This window comes from Peromyscus californicus, unplaced genomic scaffold, assembly GCF_007827085.1.
Source record: "Peromyscus californicus insignis strain IS unplaced genomic scaffold, ASM782708v3 Scaffold_21__1_contigs__length_65335640, whole genome shotgun sequence".
In the NCBI taxonomy this organism is placed as follows: domain Eukaryota; kingdom Metazoa; phylum Chordata; class Mammalia; order Rodentia; family Cricetidae; genus Peromyscus; species Peromyscus californicus.
In genome coordinates this window covers 31,218,063-31,236,460 of record NW_026294514.1, presented here as the reverse complement: position 1 = coordinate 31,236,460, position 18,398 = coordinate 31,218,063, and the positions used below count along the sequence as shown (strand labels likewise).

At 44.6% G+C, this 18,398-nt stretch overlaps 1 protein-coding gene across 2 annotated transcripts in view; it reads right to left on the bottom strand.

Moving 5' to 3' along the window:
• The window catches only part of Sgpp2 (sphingosine-1-phosphate phosphatase 2), a 113,853-nt gene that overhangs the window by 44,868 nt on the left and 50,587 nt on the right, over positions 1–18,398 (bottom strand). Inside the window, exon 2 of one of the 2 annotated variants that reach the window (XM_052749979.1) lies at positions 15,456–15,614. The exons of the other annotated variant lie outside the window; for it this stretch is intronic. Coding sequence (XP_052605939.1) covers positions 15,456–15,614 — 159 coding nt within the window. The remainder of the gene's footprint in view (positions 1–15,455; positions 15,615–18,398) is intronic. 2 annotated transcript variants of the gene reach the window in all.

Sequence of the window (18,398 nt, the reverse complement as noted above, 5' to 3'; positions counted from 1 at the left end):
CTCCAGCTTGACGCCTGCTCACTGCAGGGAGCAGAGGAGGAGATTGGGGCAGCCGAGGAGAGCCAGGATGCTCTGCGCTGGCTCCTACTTGGCCAGTGAGTGATTAACTCTAGTTATTGAGAGGTTATTGGGAGGCTGTTGGTCACACCACCCACATCTCCCAAACAGGGCTATAGCCAGGGCAGTAACCTCCCCATGACCCTTTTTAATGAGAAAGGTTTGACGGGAGCCTGCCAGAACGTGCCTTTGGGGCACAGGGACATTATCTTATCCTCCGGCCGTCTCCACATTCCACTATAAGGCCGAGGTTCATGTAATGGTTACAATGAAAGGAAGTGAACAGAACCATTGCTGGATGCAATACCTCACCAGATTCGAATTACAGCACATGTTTTATTTTAAAGACCTACGGTAACACCAATGGAAAGATGGCCTGACTATTTCTAAAATCTAGCTGTCGGGCAAGGCTTACCTGCCAGGCTGTTTAGACTTGGAAGTTTGGCTTCCCAATGAACAAACAGAAATCAGTGTGAAAGGATATTCATAAATCTCAAATGTTCTAGAATAGCTTAAACAATTTGAGTGTGACAAATAAATTGTAAGTCAAGCCTGTACCCAAACGACATCTCTTAGGAAAGGCCACCATATTTTAGCACAGCATACCCCCTACCTTTCACATACATCTCACTTCTTACTCCATGTTCCTTTCATTTTTCTTTATAGAATTTAACCCTGCTCACACTTAGACCGAACATTATGAGTTTTCTTTAATATTTTCCTTGCAGCTTCTGAGACTGAACCCAGGAGAGTCACCTGGCTCTCCTCAGGCACCCAAATACTTTTGATTGGTGAACTGAATGAAATAACGACGCCTCTAGAGATTCAGTGGCTTTTACACACATAGACATTGATGTTAATAGCATCACAGTCCGGAGTAGAGACCACCACTTTTATTCTCATTTCACACATTTGAGAAGTGAGGTACCCATTGAGGGAAGAGACAAGCAAGATCTCAGGGATGTCAACAGTGGAGACACAGCTGAGCTCAGGTCTGACCCAAGCAGCTCGCTCCACATTGCACAAGGAGACAGAAGGAATCCTGTGGGAGGCATATCAGGAGCAGAAAGAATCCTGGAAGCTTCCGGAAGCAATGTCTTCCTCTGCCCAGTCGTTATCATCGTTTCGCGTTCCTCCAGGCATTGAGCTCTTTCTTGTTTGTTCCAGGCCTTTCTTGAGCTAGGACGCTCTCCCCTCCCCATGTTCACACAGCCGGGTGCTTCTTACCTACCAAGGCTTAAGTTTAAAAAGCTTGTATGAAGCGCCCAGTTTTCTAAAGTGGGGAAGGCAGCTCTGACCATGTCCTGAACATGACTCAAGGGATCTTCCATTGCCTTGTGGCTTGTCACGGTCTGTTTTGCCTACACGGGGTCCCAGGAGAGCATGATGGAACCTGTTCTTTTCTGTGGCTGATTCCCATCACCAGGAATCGTGCTCAGCACAAGGTGGGCCTTTGTGTAATGTTTAATAGACGAATACATTTAATAAGTTGTGGCTCACCAATAGTTTGGCAGAGAGCTGATGCTTTTCAAAAAACAGTTAACACCAGGTCTCTCATTTCAAGATTTTGTGTAATATAGAGTAATATAGGATTACTCTAGGCTGATAATTTGTATTTAAAATGCTGGAGACAAATGTTTCAGATTTGAGATGTTTTTAAATTTTGTAAACACACACACACACACACACACACACACACACACACACACACACACAAGATCTCTTGGGGATGGGACCCAAATGTTTCATATGCATCTTACATACATAGACCGAAAGAGATCTTACGCAATTTTTTATTTTTGGCAGGGTCTTACTACACAGTCCATACTGGCCTCTTAAATTGTCTTTGTAGAAATAACCTTTATTTATTTTACCCAGGACTTAACTGAGTTCCTGTCAGGTGTCAGGTTCAAAAGAGGGTAATGAGCCACATGGCAGGATGCAGATGCAGGAGTCAGTGGCATTTGTAGAGATGATGCTTTTGCTAGTCCTGGGGCAGCAGGCAAGAGATGGGGATAGGATGGAAGGCAGGGAACACCAGCAAAGAAGCATGGAATAGAATGTTCACATGTGAGGATTAGGGACCAGGAAGCTTTGGAGGCTTGAGGTCATCATCGGTGGCTCTGTGATTCCACAAACAAGAGCAGACAGATTTGGGAAAGGCTAAAGGCTTTGACTTGGGTTGAGGCTCAACTGCAAAACACCTCAGTGGTAACTTTAGAGTGCTGGACCATTAAAATGTGTTTAAAAGTTCACGCTTGGCATTTGAAATAGATCCCGTGAGGAGGATGGACTTCAAGTCTAAAAGGGTATCTGGAAGGAGCCCTGGATGGGGCCGGGAATGACTCAGTGGTAGAAGACTAGCCTAGCAGGCATGATGTCCTGCGTTTGATCCCCAGCATGGGAGCATGGTAGTGAAGAATAAAGATGATCCTGGCCTGAGCTGAAGGAGTGCTTCTAGAATTCTCTGGAATATAACATGGCTACTGTATAGTACAGAATAGATCCTTATTAGATGAACAGATGCACATCCCTGGTTCCTTAGGTAATTCCATGCTAGCCACTGTTGTAGAAAGCATCAGCATGAGATCCGAAGACAAATGGGCCCAGGCCAGTGAGATGGTTCAGGAGTCAAGGTACTTGCTGCCAAGCTTGATGACCTCAGTTCTATCCCTAGGCCCCACAAGATGGAAGGGGAGAACAGATTCCCACAAGCTGTCCTCTGACCTCCAAATGAATGCCATGGCACACATGTACGCACACATGTGCATACATACAAATAAATAAATGTTTTTTTTTTTTAAAAAAAAGATGCAGTTGACAGGAACATTGCCAACTGATTGGGTTTGTTCCATGGCTCCTTTTGCTTCCTCTCCCTGTGAGATCTTTGAGAGATCACTCCTTGTTTTAGATTAAAAGTCTTGCTTTTTATGACCAAACAAACACATGAAGCAATGAGAATGAACAAGTCATTCATCTACCTGTCTACACATATGCCACCACATTCACTTAAAACTGCATGACATCAGGACTGGTGGGATGGCTCAATGAGAGGCTAGGGCAGTGGATTTCAACCTTCCCATTGCTGTGACCCTTTAATACAGGTCCTCATGTTATGACCCCCAAATACAGAATTACTTTTGTTGCTACTCCATAACTGTAATTTTGCTACTGTTGTTATGAATCGTAATGTAAATATCTGTTCTCCAATGGTCTTAGGAAACCCCTGTGAAAGGGTTGTTCAATTGCCTCCTACTCCCAATGGGGTCACAACCCACAGGTTGAGAACCACTGGGCCAGAGAACAGAGTCTGATGACCTGAGTTCAATCCCCGAATCCCACAAGGTGGCAGAAGAGAATCAACTCCACAAAGTTGTCCTTTGACCTCTACATGCTTACACACACACACACACACACACACACACACACACACACACACACACTCACACACACACATACACTCACCCCCCAAAATAAATGAATAAATAAGATTGCATAACCTCAATTTAACTATCTGCATATACATATATCCATTTGATATTGTACACATATACATAAACACATAAATATGCAAACATATATTGGAAAAGGCTGAGGCATATGTCAGGGGCAGAACTTTTGCCACTGCAAAATAAATAAGCAAATAAGCCATCTATACAGTAGAACACATAGTTATCTGATGCAGTTGATCTAAAGTTTAGGCGTATGAAGAAAATTTAAGTTTTTATATATTTTCAAGCAGCATAGTACTTCTTAAAACTAATATTGCTTATGAGCTATAAAAGCAACAAAGCCGGGTGGGAGGCTGTCCAGACACAGCTGAGAAAGAGGTACTGGGCAGCTCCAGTGACGGCTGGAAAAGGGCAGCCCTGAAACACATTACGAGGAAAGACAGGGAACCATTAAATATTTTGCATGCTTTGCTCATTATGTTTGATTACAGTTCTACCTAATGCTTATGAGTTTACAAGAGTGCAATTAGAACGCCACTCTGATGTGAGCAATGATATTACAATTTCGACTTCCTTTTTCCAGCTAGTATATTAACTACCAGCCTAAAGGCAGAGAGGCTCTGTTATTTGTATGCAACTCTGCTGGAGAAAGATTTCAGATGCTTTTCTGAAAGGCCATCTGTAAAGTCAAGGGCTAAGGGCTGCGTACTGGGAGCAAAACACAAAATTACACTGAGCAAGGCTTTGTGGAGGTGCTTGGCTATGCATTACCACTGACAAACACAAATAAATTAGGATTTAGGTGAGTGACTTCATGCAGAAGGATTCCTGCAGGAAGCTAGGAGAGGTCTATTTCAGATCTGGAGTTTAAGACCAGCCCGGGCTACATAGTGAAACTCTTTTTTTTTTTAATTGTTTTGTTATGTTTAACCATTAAAGGAAAAATAAAAAGTTCTGGTATAAGTAGTACAAGGTAAGTTCTGGAAAACAGCCTTGAGCTTTTGTGAGGCTGAAGCCAGAGCATCCGGCTCATTTCTGCCAAGGAGACATTTCTTTTGGGCCAGTGTAGGACAAGGATGGCAGGAAAGGGCGGGCTCGGGAACAAGCTCTGGGTGTTCTTAGTGTTCCATTCTCAGTCCCTTCATATTAATGCATACAAATCAAAGTCAAATGTGCTTAAGAGTACATTCGAAAGAGCACGCTCCTGCGGAATCACTAAAATATTGCTCTGACAAAGAAGACCGCTGACTCCTGGCTCCTGTCTCCTTTTCTACAGGCATGCTACACAGGCTCTTGACATCCTGTCTAGAGAGACAGAAATGCTGCACTACCTCTCTCTAATTTGCTTCCAGCCGTCTGTTTCCAAAGTGCAGGTGGCAGAGCTGGCAGGGACACTGTGTTATAAACAGCTCATCTTAAAGGGCCAGGGCACTCTTATAATTCTTTTCAGACTTAGCGGAAGTGTGCCCAGACAGTTTAGTGAGTGACAAAGGGTCGCTGTGAGTAACTAAATGTATTACACCTATAGTGCTAAGGACCATTCACCCCCAAGAGTACAGAAAGATACTTAGGCTTGCTATACATGGAAGACTACAAGATTTAGAAAATGGTCTACGAGATGTGTTCAAGGACAACTATGCTGGTTTTCATGGTTGTATCAACATTTACCATTACCATTATTACCAAATAATCTCAGTACAGTTGTTGTTGGTGCAATGCAGTAACAAAAACATGCTGAGTGTGTGCAATGCCCCGAGTTCAATCCCCAGCATCATCAGTAACCATGATACATTGATTTCAAATAGCAAACATTGACAGATATCCAAATGACCACAAAGGCATATTTATGATTGTCTAGGTTTTGGTTTGGGTACCAGTCACCTTAGCTTTTCAGATCATTTCCATTCACAAGACTTCTGCTGCACATTTTCTGAACCAGGGGCTAACACATGCATGGCTCTTTATGTTTTAATTTTAAAGAAAACACTCCAAAAAGTTCCTTACAATGTTTTCCTATCTCTCACATCAAATCTCCTAGACATATTTCTCCTAATTGCATACGCACTCAATATGAGCATCCCCAAGACAGCTAGATGGCAGGTTGGTGCACCCTTTAACACATCATTTTAGGTTGCTGATGTATAGCTTTATTTAAAGACAGGCAGCTGGTTTTCTGTAACTCAGACCTTGGCAGGGTTTTCATATTTTAATCCTTTAAACAAACAAACAAACAAACAAACCTTCTGATTGCCTTATAGGATAAAGAGTCAAGCATTCCTTGTTGCTAGGTAGACTTTTCCAGAGAACATAAAATCCCATCTTTAACACACATTCTGAACAACTCCCACGTTATAAATCTAGATTTATAGACTAGTATAGGACAGACTAGTAAAGGACAGACAGCTGAGCTATCTCTCCAGCCTCTCAGGTTCTCTTTACTTCACACCACCTGTTTGAGAAGCCCTCACGGACAGACTAGTAAAGGACAGACAGCTGAGCTATCTCTCCAGCCTCTCAGGTTCTCTTTACTTCACACCACCTGTTTGAGAAGCCCTCACGCACGGTTCCCAGGCATGTTATAGACGTGCCGTCAATTGTAGAGTCTATATTAAATTGAGGGTGTAATATTCTCATCCTTTCTTACAGTCTAATAAAAGAATCTGCTCCAGTTTCAGCCTGTTGCTATGACAAACCACTGGTGTTTCACCTTCCAGTTCCAAGTCACAGTCATCATTCAGGGAAGTCAGCACCGGGACTCAAGTTAGGTGTCTGAAACAGAAACCGTGGAGAAAGGCTGTTTGCAGGATTACTCTTCAGTCCCTGCTTGGCTAACTTTTACATAAAGCCCCGATCTGTGTGAGGAATGGTACAGCTCCCCAGTGAGCTGGGCCCTCCTGTATCAATTGCTAACCAAGGCAATGTCTTACAGACATGCTCACAGACCAACCTGATGTAGGCAATCCCTCAGTGGAAGCGTCTCCTCCCATACAACTCTAGACTGTGTCCAGCTGACAATTGAAGCGAAACAGGATGTCATCTCTCACACTTGACTCCGTCTTTATTTGTTTACACAGTGTGGGTACAAAAGGAAGCAAGCTGACTGCTGCTCACAACCTACTAATTCCTAGTTAGAGGTTTCTGGAAAACCTTCAGAATGCCATTCTCCATCTGCCAGAGTCCAACTGCTATATGTCCAAAGAGCACTTTCAAACTGAAACAAAACAAACAAACAACAACAACAAAAAACCCACACCACTGTTTCCCTGACTCTGATTTCAGTGCTTGGGAATGCCAGAAAAAAAAACAAAACCTTAATTTTAAAAGGGACAAAAACACAACATCTTTTTTCAGTTAAATCTGAACAGACCCAGAGCACACAATGAATTTATATGCTCATGCTCTCCTCCGCCACCCATAGGGAGCAAGGCTTGTGGGCATGCTTCTCACCCACATCACCTTTGGATCTAAGAGCTCTCTAAGTGCACCCTCACTGAACTGCTGTCCTTTGGCTTATATTCATTCATAAGAACAAATGTTTCCTAGGGACTTAGATCCAGGCTAGGGTTGCCACCATACCCCTAAGAGTCCCTTGAAGAGATGACTTCATAAGAACAAATGTTTCCTAGGGACTTAGATACAGGCTAGGGTCGCCACCATACCCCTAAGAGTCCTTTCTAGAGATGACCTCATAAGAACAAATGTTTCCTAGGGACTTAGATCCAAGCTAGGGTCGCCACCACACCCCTAAGAGTCCCTTGTAGAGATGACCTCATAAGAACAAATGTTTCCTAGGGACTTAGATCCAGGTTAGGGTCAGCCACCATACCCCTAAGAGTCCCTTGTAGAGAGGATCTGTCACTTCTCCCTATCCGGGGCCTATGGGAAGACTACGAAGCCAACCCAATGTAAAGGCCTGTGGATGACCCGGGCAATTATTTTTTAAATTTATTCTTTTCCATGTATGTATGTAGGTGTACATATATGCATTATGTGGGCATGTGTGTGCATGTTGAGGCTTGAAGGGTGATGTGGAGTGTTTTCTTCGGCCACTCTCTACCTTATATACTGAAGCAGGTTTCCTCATTTGCACTTAAAGCTTGCTGATTTGCTGGTCTAACAAACCAGCTTATTCTGGGGATCTCCTGATGCTGCCTCCCAAAGCTGAGATTGCAGGGCGCTCCATGCCTGCCTTGCTTCTGTGTAGGTTCTGAGGAACTTTCAGTTTGAAACTTTCACACTTCGGTTCTCATACTTGCACAGTAAGTACGTTATCCACTGAGCCACCACCCTTAGGCCCAGGGCAATTTTTTTTTTTTAAGAGTAGATGTGTAGTTTAAGCCAGAACTGAGAATTAAAAATATCTGAATATTCTCAGAGATGCACGATTGCCAATATTTTCACAATCATAAAAGTATCAGAGAGCAGGGCTGGAGAGGTAGCTCAGAGGTTAAGAGCACTGGTCGCTCTTCCAGAGGTCCTGAGTTCAATTCCCAGCAACCACATGGAGGCTCACAACCATCTGTAATGAATTCTGGCGCCCTCTTCTGGCCCGCAGGCGTACATGCAGGCAGAACACTGTAAACATAATAAATAAATAAAACTTTAAAAAAGTATCAGAGCAAGGAGTCCTGTGGGCATTTTGCTGGACCTCACATTTTATACTCAATCAAGCTGAGGCTTAGATACAAACACTGTTTGACTAGTTATTTGTAAACTCCAGACAACAATGAACTGCAAAGCCAAAACAGTTACAAGCCCATCGTGGCCTGGCTTCATCTCCAGGAGGGCCTCTCATCTTGCTTTACACGTGTAACACGTGCCACACAAACTACAGGGCGAGCAACTGTCACCGGGGCTAGAAGCCAAGTCCTCTAATTCTAAAGTCATAAACCATCCTTTGACTACATTTTTCAAGATTGAAATATTGGTAAATCTTCCCTAATCCTATAGCTCATTCTAACTTTTTTTAAATCATGAACTGAAAGTTGCTTTTAATGGTATATAAAATCACTTATCACAAAGTAGCCTATAAACTGCATACTGCGATCCCTGCAAAGACAGACACAGACGTAGATAACCCTCAGCCAACAAACATGGCGGGATTCACAGAGCTTTCATTTGTGCAGTATGTCTGCCTCCTCCTTCCCTTCCTCCTCCTCCTTTCCTTCTCCCCAGTACTAGGCATCGAACCCAGGGCCTAACCCATGCTAGGCAAGTGCTCTATCAGTGAGCAACATGCTCGGCACTCCAATATTTTCCTAATGTGGCTCATTCCTTACAGAATGAAAAGCAAAATTAATTGAACAATTTTTAATACACAAATCCACCAAAGTATGCTTATTGTAACTATGGGAAAAGGTAACTGCGGGATATAGAGACTTCAAGACCCTGCAGCCACTTAGTTCTGGTTTCAAATCTCCACTCTCTCCTTTGGGCTTCATTCTGTGGCATTTCTAAAGTCCACACCCTGTCCAGCACTAGTCAGGATGCCCGAGAGATGGATTTCACTATAGGGAGAGTGCTTCTAGTCTTAGACACTAGCGTATATATAGTCCAGTTGAGGAAGGTCTCGCTGAGCCGCATACCCTTAACGTGGCTGACGTTGATACAGTCTGCAATGTCATTTATTCACAAGCAGTTAGTCAAGACCCTGGCTCTGTCGCATAGAGAATGAATTAAGAGCATGTGCACTGGATTCAGCCCAGCAAGGAGAGCACAAAGCCACGGCTGGGGCTTTGAACATCAAGAAAGAAAAAAAGGCTGGGACACTGGCAGCCAGGGTCAGGAACATGGTTTCCTGATGGTTAAGACCCACAGAGAACGCAGTACCTCTGGCCACTATGTACAGTTATAGACGTCGGCCGAGCAAAAAGATCTGGCTACTGTCTGGCAGCAGCTACACTGTGAAGATACCCTATGTGGCCGGGTGCTCCTACTAAAGAGGGTGTTAAAGAGGGGGTCCTCTGCTGCTTCCCAGGACACAGAAGGCTTCTGGGGAAGCCCCATCCTGCACAGTGAAAGCAGAGGGGAAATCAGAGAGGACAGCCATTACGTTCCCAGGGGTGCGCTGGCCTGGAGGTTCTCAGGCTTCCAGAAAATCCCAGAGGCCAAAATAAAGTAGAAACTCTCGGCTATGACTGGACAGAACATTTGAGTGTGGAAGCTTGTCCCTCATCTCCCCAGCATAAGAAACGGTTCCTAATCCTCACAGACTACAGAAGCACCAATGTAGGGCTTAAGCACCCTCATCTCTCACTGTGGCAAGACAGGACAGGAATTCAGGAGGATGAAGGTACCCCGAGGCTAGCTGCTGTTTGGCAGTAGGTCTACCTTCCCAGAAAATGCCCAGTCCCCTGCAGGTCAAAGCCCCACCTCCCTGAAAGGACAAAGGGCCCCCCCCCTTTTTTTTTTTTTGCCTCAGGCAGTCTTTTCCACTTGGTTGCTTTTCAAATTAGGATAAGGAAATGGAAGCTGGGCCTAAGATTAGCAGGCAGTGTTCCTTCTATGGGCCTCTAATTCAGAAACCACAGTACCAAAACTCTTCACCTTCACTGTCCTTCAGATCCCAGGGATGCTCCACAGCCTTCCAATGGGGTTGTTAAAAAAAAAAAAAATCTGGGACATGCAGTCAGCAGGTGGCTGTGAAGATGATGTCACAGGAAACCATAGCACAAAGAACTGAGAGGAGCTTGTGTCCTGTGGCCACAGAGCACACAGGACACCTGTGATGCGAGATGGAGCCTTCCTAACCAAATGGTAAAGAGGTTTCTGAGTGACTACGGTAGCCATCTGAAGTGGCATACTGAGGTGGAGAGGGAGGATAGGTGGAATGGGATGGATTGGGGGGACCCAGTGTGACCACTAAAGACTGAACTTAGCGGGTTTATCCCTTTGGGCAGGTCCCCCTCTTTCTGTGTTAGTTTTCTTTGTAAAATGGGGCTCTGGGTGTATATAGTGCTCGGCATAGAGTGTGTGTATGATAAAAAGCTACTAGGGGAACCCATGTCCACTCAAGAATATAGCTTTATAAAGAAAATGTTGAGATTTTAAAACAGGGTTTTTTAAAATTTTTATTTATTTATTTTTATGCATTTATTTATTTTGAGACAAGTCTCACGTAGTTGGCCTTGAACTCTGATCCTCCTGCCTGCAGTCTCCAGGTGCTTGGATTACAGGACTGCACGGCCTAGCTCAGATGAGGTTTTTGTTTGTTTGTTTTTTTTATTTGTCTTAAGAAAGAGTTGTTAAAATTTTTATTTGAGCTTCGTGTGGTGGTGCACACCTTTAATCCCAGCACCTGGGAGGCAGAGGCAAGAGGAGTTCAGGGCTAGCCTGGCCTACAGAGCAAGTTCCAGGGCAGCCAGAGCTACACAGAAAAACCCTGTCTGGGAAAAAAAAAAAGCAAATTTTTCTTGCCTGTTGACTAGTTAAGTTTCTTCCTTTTGTTTTGCAAGTAAGTGGGATAGATTCTGGGAAAAAGCCAGTCCAGAATGGTACCTTTCTAAGGATGCTGAGGGACTGATAATAATATGTCTATAGGTGATGGAATGGAGCCATGATATAAGAGAAACAGGATTCCTAACATTCTGCCATGTCAGGATGTGCCTTAGTTTTGGGGTGGTATGAATATGACTTGGCAACATCTATTTGTTTTATTGTCTTCCATTTGAGACAGGTCTTAGTCTATAGCCCAGGTTGGCCCCAAACTCATGAATGCTAGGATTACAAGGGTGAGCCGTCATATTCAGCTTATAGAGCATCAATAACTAGAGTGAAACAAAATGAAGAGATGGAGGGCTGTGCGTCAAGATGTGGCAAAGCATATACTTCGAATCCTCATGCAGATCTAGCCCAACTCCATTTCTCAAGATAGTCTTCCTCCTGCACTCCGTGTTTCAACCAATTTTATACTTACCTGAGCTTCAAGGCAATTACCCGCCCACACAGAAGTTCAGTGAAACATCAGAAGTTGAGTGAGCTGGGCAAAGATCTCTGCCATCCAAGTCTTAGGAGATGTAGGACAATAGTTAAGGGGTGAGAGTGATAGTGGAGAAGGTGGGCACGTTTCCAGTTGTTTACTCATTCTCAAATTTATATTCCCTCTCTTCCTCCTCTGCCTTCCTTCTCCCTCTGCCTTCCCCCGCTCCCGTCTCTCTCCAGGGCCTCACTGGATAGCCTAAACTGGCCTCTGATTCACAGTCTCCCTGCCTCAGTCTCTGGCACCAGGATTACAGTTCTATACCATTGTACTGGTTCCTTTTTGTCAATCTGACACAAGCTAGAGTCATCTGGAAGGAGCGACCCTCCATTGAGAAAATACCTCCATCTGACTGGCCTGTAGGCAAGTCTATGGAAGCATTTTTCTTGATTAGTGATTGATGTGGAAGGGCCCATTCCATTGTGGGCAGTGCCACCCCTGGGCAGGTAGTCCTGTGTTCTGTATGAAAGCAGGTTGAGCCAGCCATGAGGAGCAAGCCAATAATTAGTGTTCCTCCACGGCTTCTGCCTCGATTCCTGCCTGCAGATTCCTGCTCTGAGTTCCTGCCTCGGCTTCTCTTGATAATGGCCTGTAACCTGTAAGCTAAATACACCTCATCCTTCCCATGTTGCTTTTGGTCATGGTCCCAAACTGGGACCATCACGCCCAGCTTCTAGTCAGCATTTTTCTTAATCATTTGTGGATGCCAGATTTTATGTAGATACATAAACACACACACACACACATACACACACACACACACACACACACACACACACACACACACACACACGCACGCACGACAGTAGAAGTGAAATTCTTTGGGGGAATTAAAGGAACTGATGGCAGGAGGAGAGAAAGGGGAGGGGAGGGGCATATGGAGGGAGCACATTCAAAGTACATTACAGACTTCCATGAAAATGTCCCTGTGAAATCCAACACTATGTACAGTGAATATATGCCAATAACAAAAAGGATGGGGAGGAATCACTTTCAGATAATGTGATAATTACAGAGAGGCAGATGGAGTTGTCTACCACATGAGTCCGTTTGAAGGCTGTTTGTTTTTCATGGTTAGCCTCCACTAAAACCAATACTTTCCTCTATTATGTGTCAAGACCAAACCAACAGACTGAGTCTAACAACCCCATCAAGACATTTACTTAATATTTAACTAAGGCTAAATTACAGATTCCACTTCAGAGAGACAGGGGCAGAATCCTGGACGCCTCATTCTATTGCATTCCGTGCGGGTTCTAGGGGGTTTCAATCTGGCTATTGTTGGCTCTGCTTAAAGAGTCATTAATCTCAAGTGAGAACCAATTTAACAAGCCGAGACATCTTTTGAAGTGACTGGTGGGAGCAGTTTAAACAGGGGATTAGGAGATAATCACATTTTGAGTCATCTTTGGGCCCTATAAAGCTGACCCCGGGCCAGGGGGTCTGAGGTGCAGGCCCTCTTCCACACCTCTCTAAGCAGGTGACAAGCTTCTTTGTGAGGCAAGCAGGTGGCCGTCGGAAACACTGATCTCTTTAGACACGTCGTCAACTCCGCAGTGATGATGCTCAGGACTGCTTCATAAAAAGATACCCAAACCCCACAGCAGTAAAACCCTTACAGGCTAGCAGGCACGAGTTAAATGTGGGTGCAGAACTGCTCTGTGCTACTGGTATCGGCTAGCTGGGTGTGAGTAATCAAACAGGGGGGAAAAAACGCTGTTTCTCCATCTTAAGCTCATTTATTGAGAAAGTGCAGGATCCCAAAGGGCTCCCTGGAAAGAACACTGTGCTTTTCTGGTTTTCCTTATTGCCAAAGCTATGGCATCTACAAGAGAGAAAAAAACAAAAAACAAAACAAAACAAAAATGGTGTATGCTTGCCAAGTCATTAAGCTTTTTCTAAACTGCCCCTTCAATTGTATTGCGTACAAGCAGCAAGCAGTGCACAAATTATTTGACACTAAATCAGCATTCATTTCAAGAGAACTGTTCGATATTGAGGGAGACTCACAATGCAAGACAAAAATCATCGAAGACAGCCTAGCACTTCACAAAAGCATCACTATATTCTATGCCATTCCACCCAATCTTTCGCTATTTTTCTTCCTCCTGCACACCACAGAGGGACCTCTTTAAAATGTCACATACATAGCACATGTGTGACCATGTGACAAGCCTCCAGGGATCTCTGGCTGTGTCCTTTCAGCTGAAATCAGTGGAGACGGCAGGCTAGAATCACTAAGTGCCTTGAACAGGATTTCCATTCTGGGTTTCATCACTGTGGCAGTTTGACTGTATTTGGCCCCCATCATCTCATAGGGAGTGGCATTATTAGGACTCGTGGCTTTGTTGGAGTGGTATGGCCTTGTTGGAGGGAGTGTTTCACTGTGGGGGCGGGCTTTGAGGTTTCCTATAGTCAGGATACTGCCCAGCGTGTCAGTTGATTTCCTGTTGCCTACAAGACTGTAGCAGTCTCAGCTCCAGCATCATCTCTGCCTGCACACCACCATGCTCCCTGCCATGACGATAACTGACTGAACCTCTGAAACTGTAAGCGAGCCCCCTCAGTTAAATGTTTCCTTTATAAGAGTTGCCATGGTCATGGTGTCTCTTCACAGCCATAAAAACCCAAACTAAGACAATCACCCAGGTCTTTCTCATTCCACAGCCCGATCCATGGCACTGGCAGCCCTGTCAATCATCTCTCCCTACCCCTATCCACAGCTGTTTACACCAAAAACAGCCAGTCTAAGGGCCTGGCTAGAGATGGATAGGTTTGTGGGACTGAACTATATAATGAGCCACATATGATTGTCTTGAAACATTCCTAGCTGACAGCAGGAGGTAAGAGGGAACAGTCACAGCTGTGTTGTACCTGACAACCCAACCTTTCCCCAATGTCAGACCTTTGAGGCTGTGGTTCCTGGATTCCCTATACACGTAGAACATACCCTACTTCTCTGAGCGAGTTTGAACAGCCCTGTGTTGCTGAAAATAACAACACACTACCTGTGTCACATCAGCCAGGTGTTGCTTTTAGGACCATGAGCCTCTGCCCCAACCTCTAAGCTGTGATCACGGTGTGAGTAAACCCCCGTCTCCCCTCATCGGGGACACACCTTGCTTCTGATCAGGGAGATATAATCAAAAGCCATGAATTTTTAGGGGAGAAGTCAGGTCTGCATAGAAACTGCCAGAATCAATAGAGGGCTTGTACTATAATCAGAAAAATGGAAATGGTTTAGCTATGATTACACATACCTCCACAAACATGTGGACATTTGCAGACAGATGCACATACCACACACACACACACACACACACACACACACACACACACACACACACACACACACAGCCGTGCAAAAGAACAACAAAAAACAAACACAAACAAACAAACAAACACATCGACCCAGATCTTTCTCCCAACCAAGGCTAAGAGACAGGGTACCAAGGAAACAGCAGGAGGGAGCTCTTGCTGTACACCTGACTCATCACAGCTGTCTCACGTGTTACCCCCTAGGCAGGCACTCCGCCAAGGATGTTTTGACCTCTCCAATGTATGAAGGCTCATTGCTTCCCAGTGCTTGGAATTTCTGCTCTACAGCCTCCAGTTAGATTTTCATCAAATTTTATTAATATAGCCTCTTGGAAGGTTTTACCCCACACCCCACAAGGGTTCTTACAAAGCTTCTTTGTTCCCTGCCCAGTGTCTTACCGCTCTTCTAGTTTGTTTTCTTATAGGATCGGGAATATCAAAGTACATGAAGTCACAGGTTGGCCTGTTTTTTGCAAATAAAATGCACTCACATTTTATGCTTTTTCTAAACTAAACTAGAGCAAATAGCAAATTCTCGTGCAAGTAGTTTTAAGGGAGAAAGACCACCTGTTCAAGATACTTGCATACCAAGGCAGGTAATCACCTTAGATGTGTCTGTGATAAGTAAATAATAATGACAAAATACTTACAACCCATATCATGACCAGTCTTCTGGACAAATAAGGATCAATATTCCAGTGGGTGAATGGGAGAAATGTGATGTAGAACACTTCCTGACCCAAGGCGGCCGAAAACCGGAACAGGTAATAGTAGAAATAATTCTTCACAACGTGCTTCTCTACATAAGCCTGTAAGACAAAGGCCGGGAGATCCTGAGTTCATTCAACATGTCTGGAAAAACCTTGCCTAAAACTCACCAGCAGGGTGCTGCCTCATCCTGTTACTGTGGTCTCATTAACACCAGCTGGTATCATTGCTGAACATCTGCCAGCCCCAGCTTGTAAACAGAAGCAAAGGAGACATTAGGGTTCGTTGTTGTTTGCTTTGCTCGGTTTTTACGTTTAAATATGTAGCATCAAAGGCAGACATATGAGGAGAAGCTCCTCTCTGCCTCCACACATCTGCGTGTGCACGTAAAACAAACCAGCGCCTCTGTCTTGTATGTATAGAAGGCTAGAAACCTGTAGGAGGACCAGAGTGGCCCAGTACCATAGGGGCTCCTGACATTCAGAGGAGAAAATGATGCTTCTCTCAAAGATATCCATTCATCCTATCCAAGTACTGATGGGGCCTAACCTCGCTTAGCTTCTCAGATCGGGTGAGAGCAGACACATGCAGGGTGGTATAGCTATATACCCCCTAGTCTCTAGAACATATGAACATATCACCTTGCAGAACAAAGGGTCACTGCAAATACAATTCAGCGATGAAGTGGGGGTAAAGCTGCTTTCCTAGATCATCCGCATGGGCTCTGTAGCCACAGGGATCCTTTCACAAGATGGAGTGAGGGTGTGGCACCAGGCTTCTGGGCCTGTCTTCCAAGCTCAGAAGCCCATTTTGACTGTTGGGCATGTCTTTTCCCTGTCCTTTTTTTTTTTTAAAATTATTCATCTATTTATTTTGCATCCAGGCCTCAGCCTCCCCCTATCCTCTTCTTCCAGTCCCTCCTTCCTTCCCCCAACCCTGCTCCCACCCCCCAATCCCCTTCTCTCCCATCTGCATCCAGGAAAGGGCATGTCATGAGTATCAATAAAACACGGATATCAAGTTGCAGTAAGACTAAGCACCTCCCATGTATTAAGGCTGGGCAAGGTGACCCAGTATGAGGAGTAGCGTCCCAAATGCCAGTGAAGAGTCAGAGACAGCCCACTGTTCCCACTGTTAGGAGTCCCATAAGAGGACCAAGCTACAAAACTGTAAAATATATGCAGAGTGCCTAGGTCAGTCCCATATAGGAGGGCATGGAGGGGGAGAGTTCTTGAGGGGGGCTGCTAGGAGGTGCATTTCGGAGTTTGGTTGAAGCCTGGCACAGGAAAATCTCCCAAGTGTCTACGGGGAGGATCCCAGCTTAGACTCCTAGAATAGCAGATAAGAAGCCTGAACTGGCCATCTCCTGTGACCAGATTGGTGCCTAGCCCAGTTATCATCAGAGAGGCCTCATCCAGCAACTGATGGAGGCAGATGCAGAGACCCACAGCCAAACATTAGGTGGAGTTTAGAAATCCTGCAGAGGAGGAGAATGTAGGAGCTGAGGGGTCAAAGTTCACAGAGAGCTCACACAGTCAACTAGCCTGGGCTCATAGGGGCTCACAGAGACTGAACTGTCCTTTCCCTTTCTTAATAAACTGTATTTCTATCACTCAAGATACAAAGGAGGAAGGAGGAAGAGACGTCAGAATCAAAGAGCTAGGTGGAAATGATGCCCGGCTAGCTTTGAGGATAGGGGAAGGGGCCATGAGCCAAGGAGGGCAGGGTGTGCATTCTCTGAAAGCTTAAAGTATGGGAACAGACTTCTCCCTTAAGTCTCCAGAAGGAGTCGGAACTGGGATGACACCATGACTTCAGTCAGTAAAGGTCCATTTTAGACTTCTCACTACCAGATGTCTAAGAGGGTAAGTTCCTGGTGCTTTAAGCCACTCAGTTAGTAGTGACTTGTTTCAATAGCAATAGATAACCCAGCCAGGGACATTAAAAAAAGCACTTGTCTCTACATTTTAGTTCACCTTTTAAATAGGACTAATAAAGGCATACCACAGGGATGGTGTCAAAAATACAGTGAGTATATGTTGGGGACATTAAAATGGTCTCCCATTTTGTCACCTCCCTGCCATCACCTTATCCTGGAACAGGTAGAAGGGGAAATTGCCAGGACTAAGCAGATAATGCACCTCAATACAGTGTGTGACTGATCTGCCAGCTTGTCACAATCTAGACTCATCTGGAAAGAGAGTGTGGGATTGTCTTAACTAGGTCAATTGATGTGGGAAGACAAGCCCACTGTGGGCAGCACTATTCCCTAGGCAGGGAGTCCTGAACTGTTTAGTAGTGGAGAAATGGAATGGAGCGTAAGCAAGCAAAGATGTTTACATTCATTCTCTCTGCTCATGGCTTTGACTTCACTACCCCACAACAATGGATTACAACCTAGATCTGTAAGCTGAAATAAGCTATCTTCTTTTGTTAGAGTATTTTGTCATAGCAACAAAAAATGAAAGTAGAGCACCATGGTAAACACTTTTATATTATGGTGATATTAATGGCAAATTTAACAATAGAACATTTTACTTTGTTAAGTGAACCCAAAAAAAAAAAAAACCTCTTGTCTCTCTGTCTCTGTCTCTGCCCCCCCTTTCTGGTGGAGGCAGGGTCTCACCATGTATGTAACCTAGGCTGACCTGGAACTCTCTGTATCACACAGCTGCTTCAAACCTGACAGTGATCCTCCTAGGCTTCCCAAATGCTAGGATTACAGGTGCGTGGCATGATGCCAGGTTTATAAAGATTTCAATGTTGCTGAAAGTCAGACACACTACAAAACTGAAATGCAGACACTAAAGATAAGGAAAATGGGAGGGGGCACCATTAGACTGGGAGGCCTCCTAAAGACTTACAAGTCTGCAATTTTGTTTCGT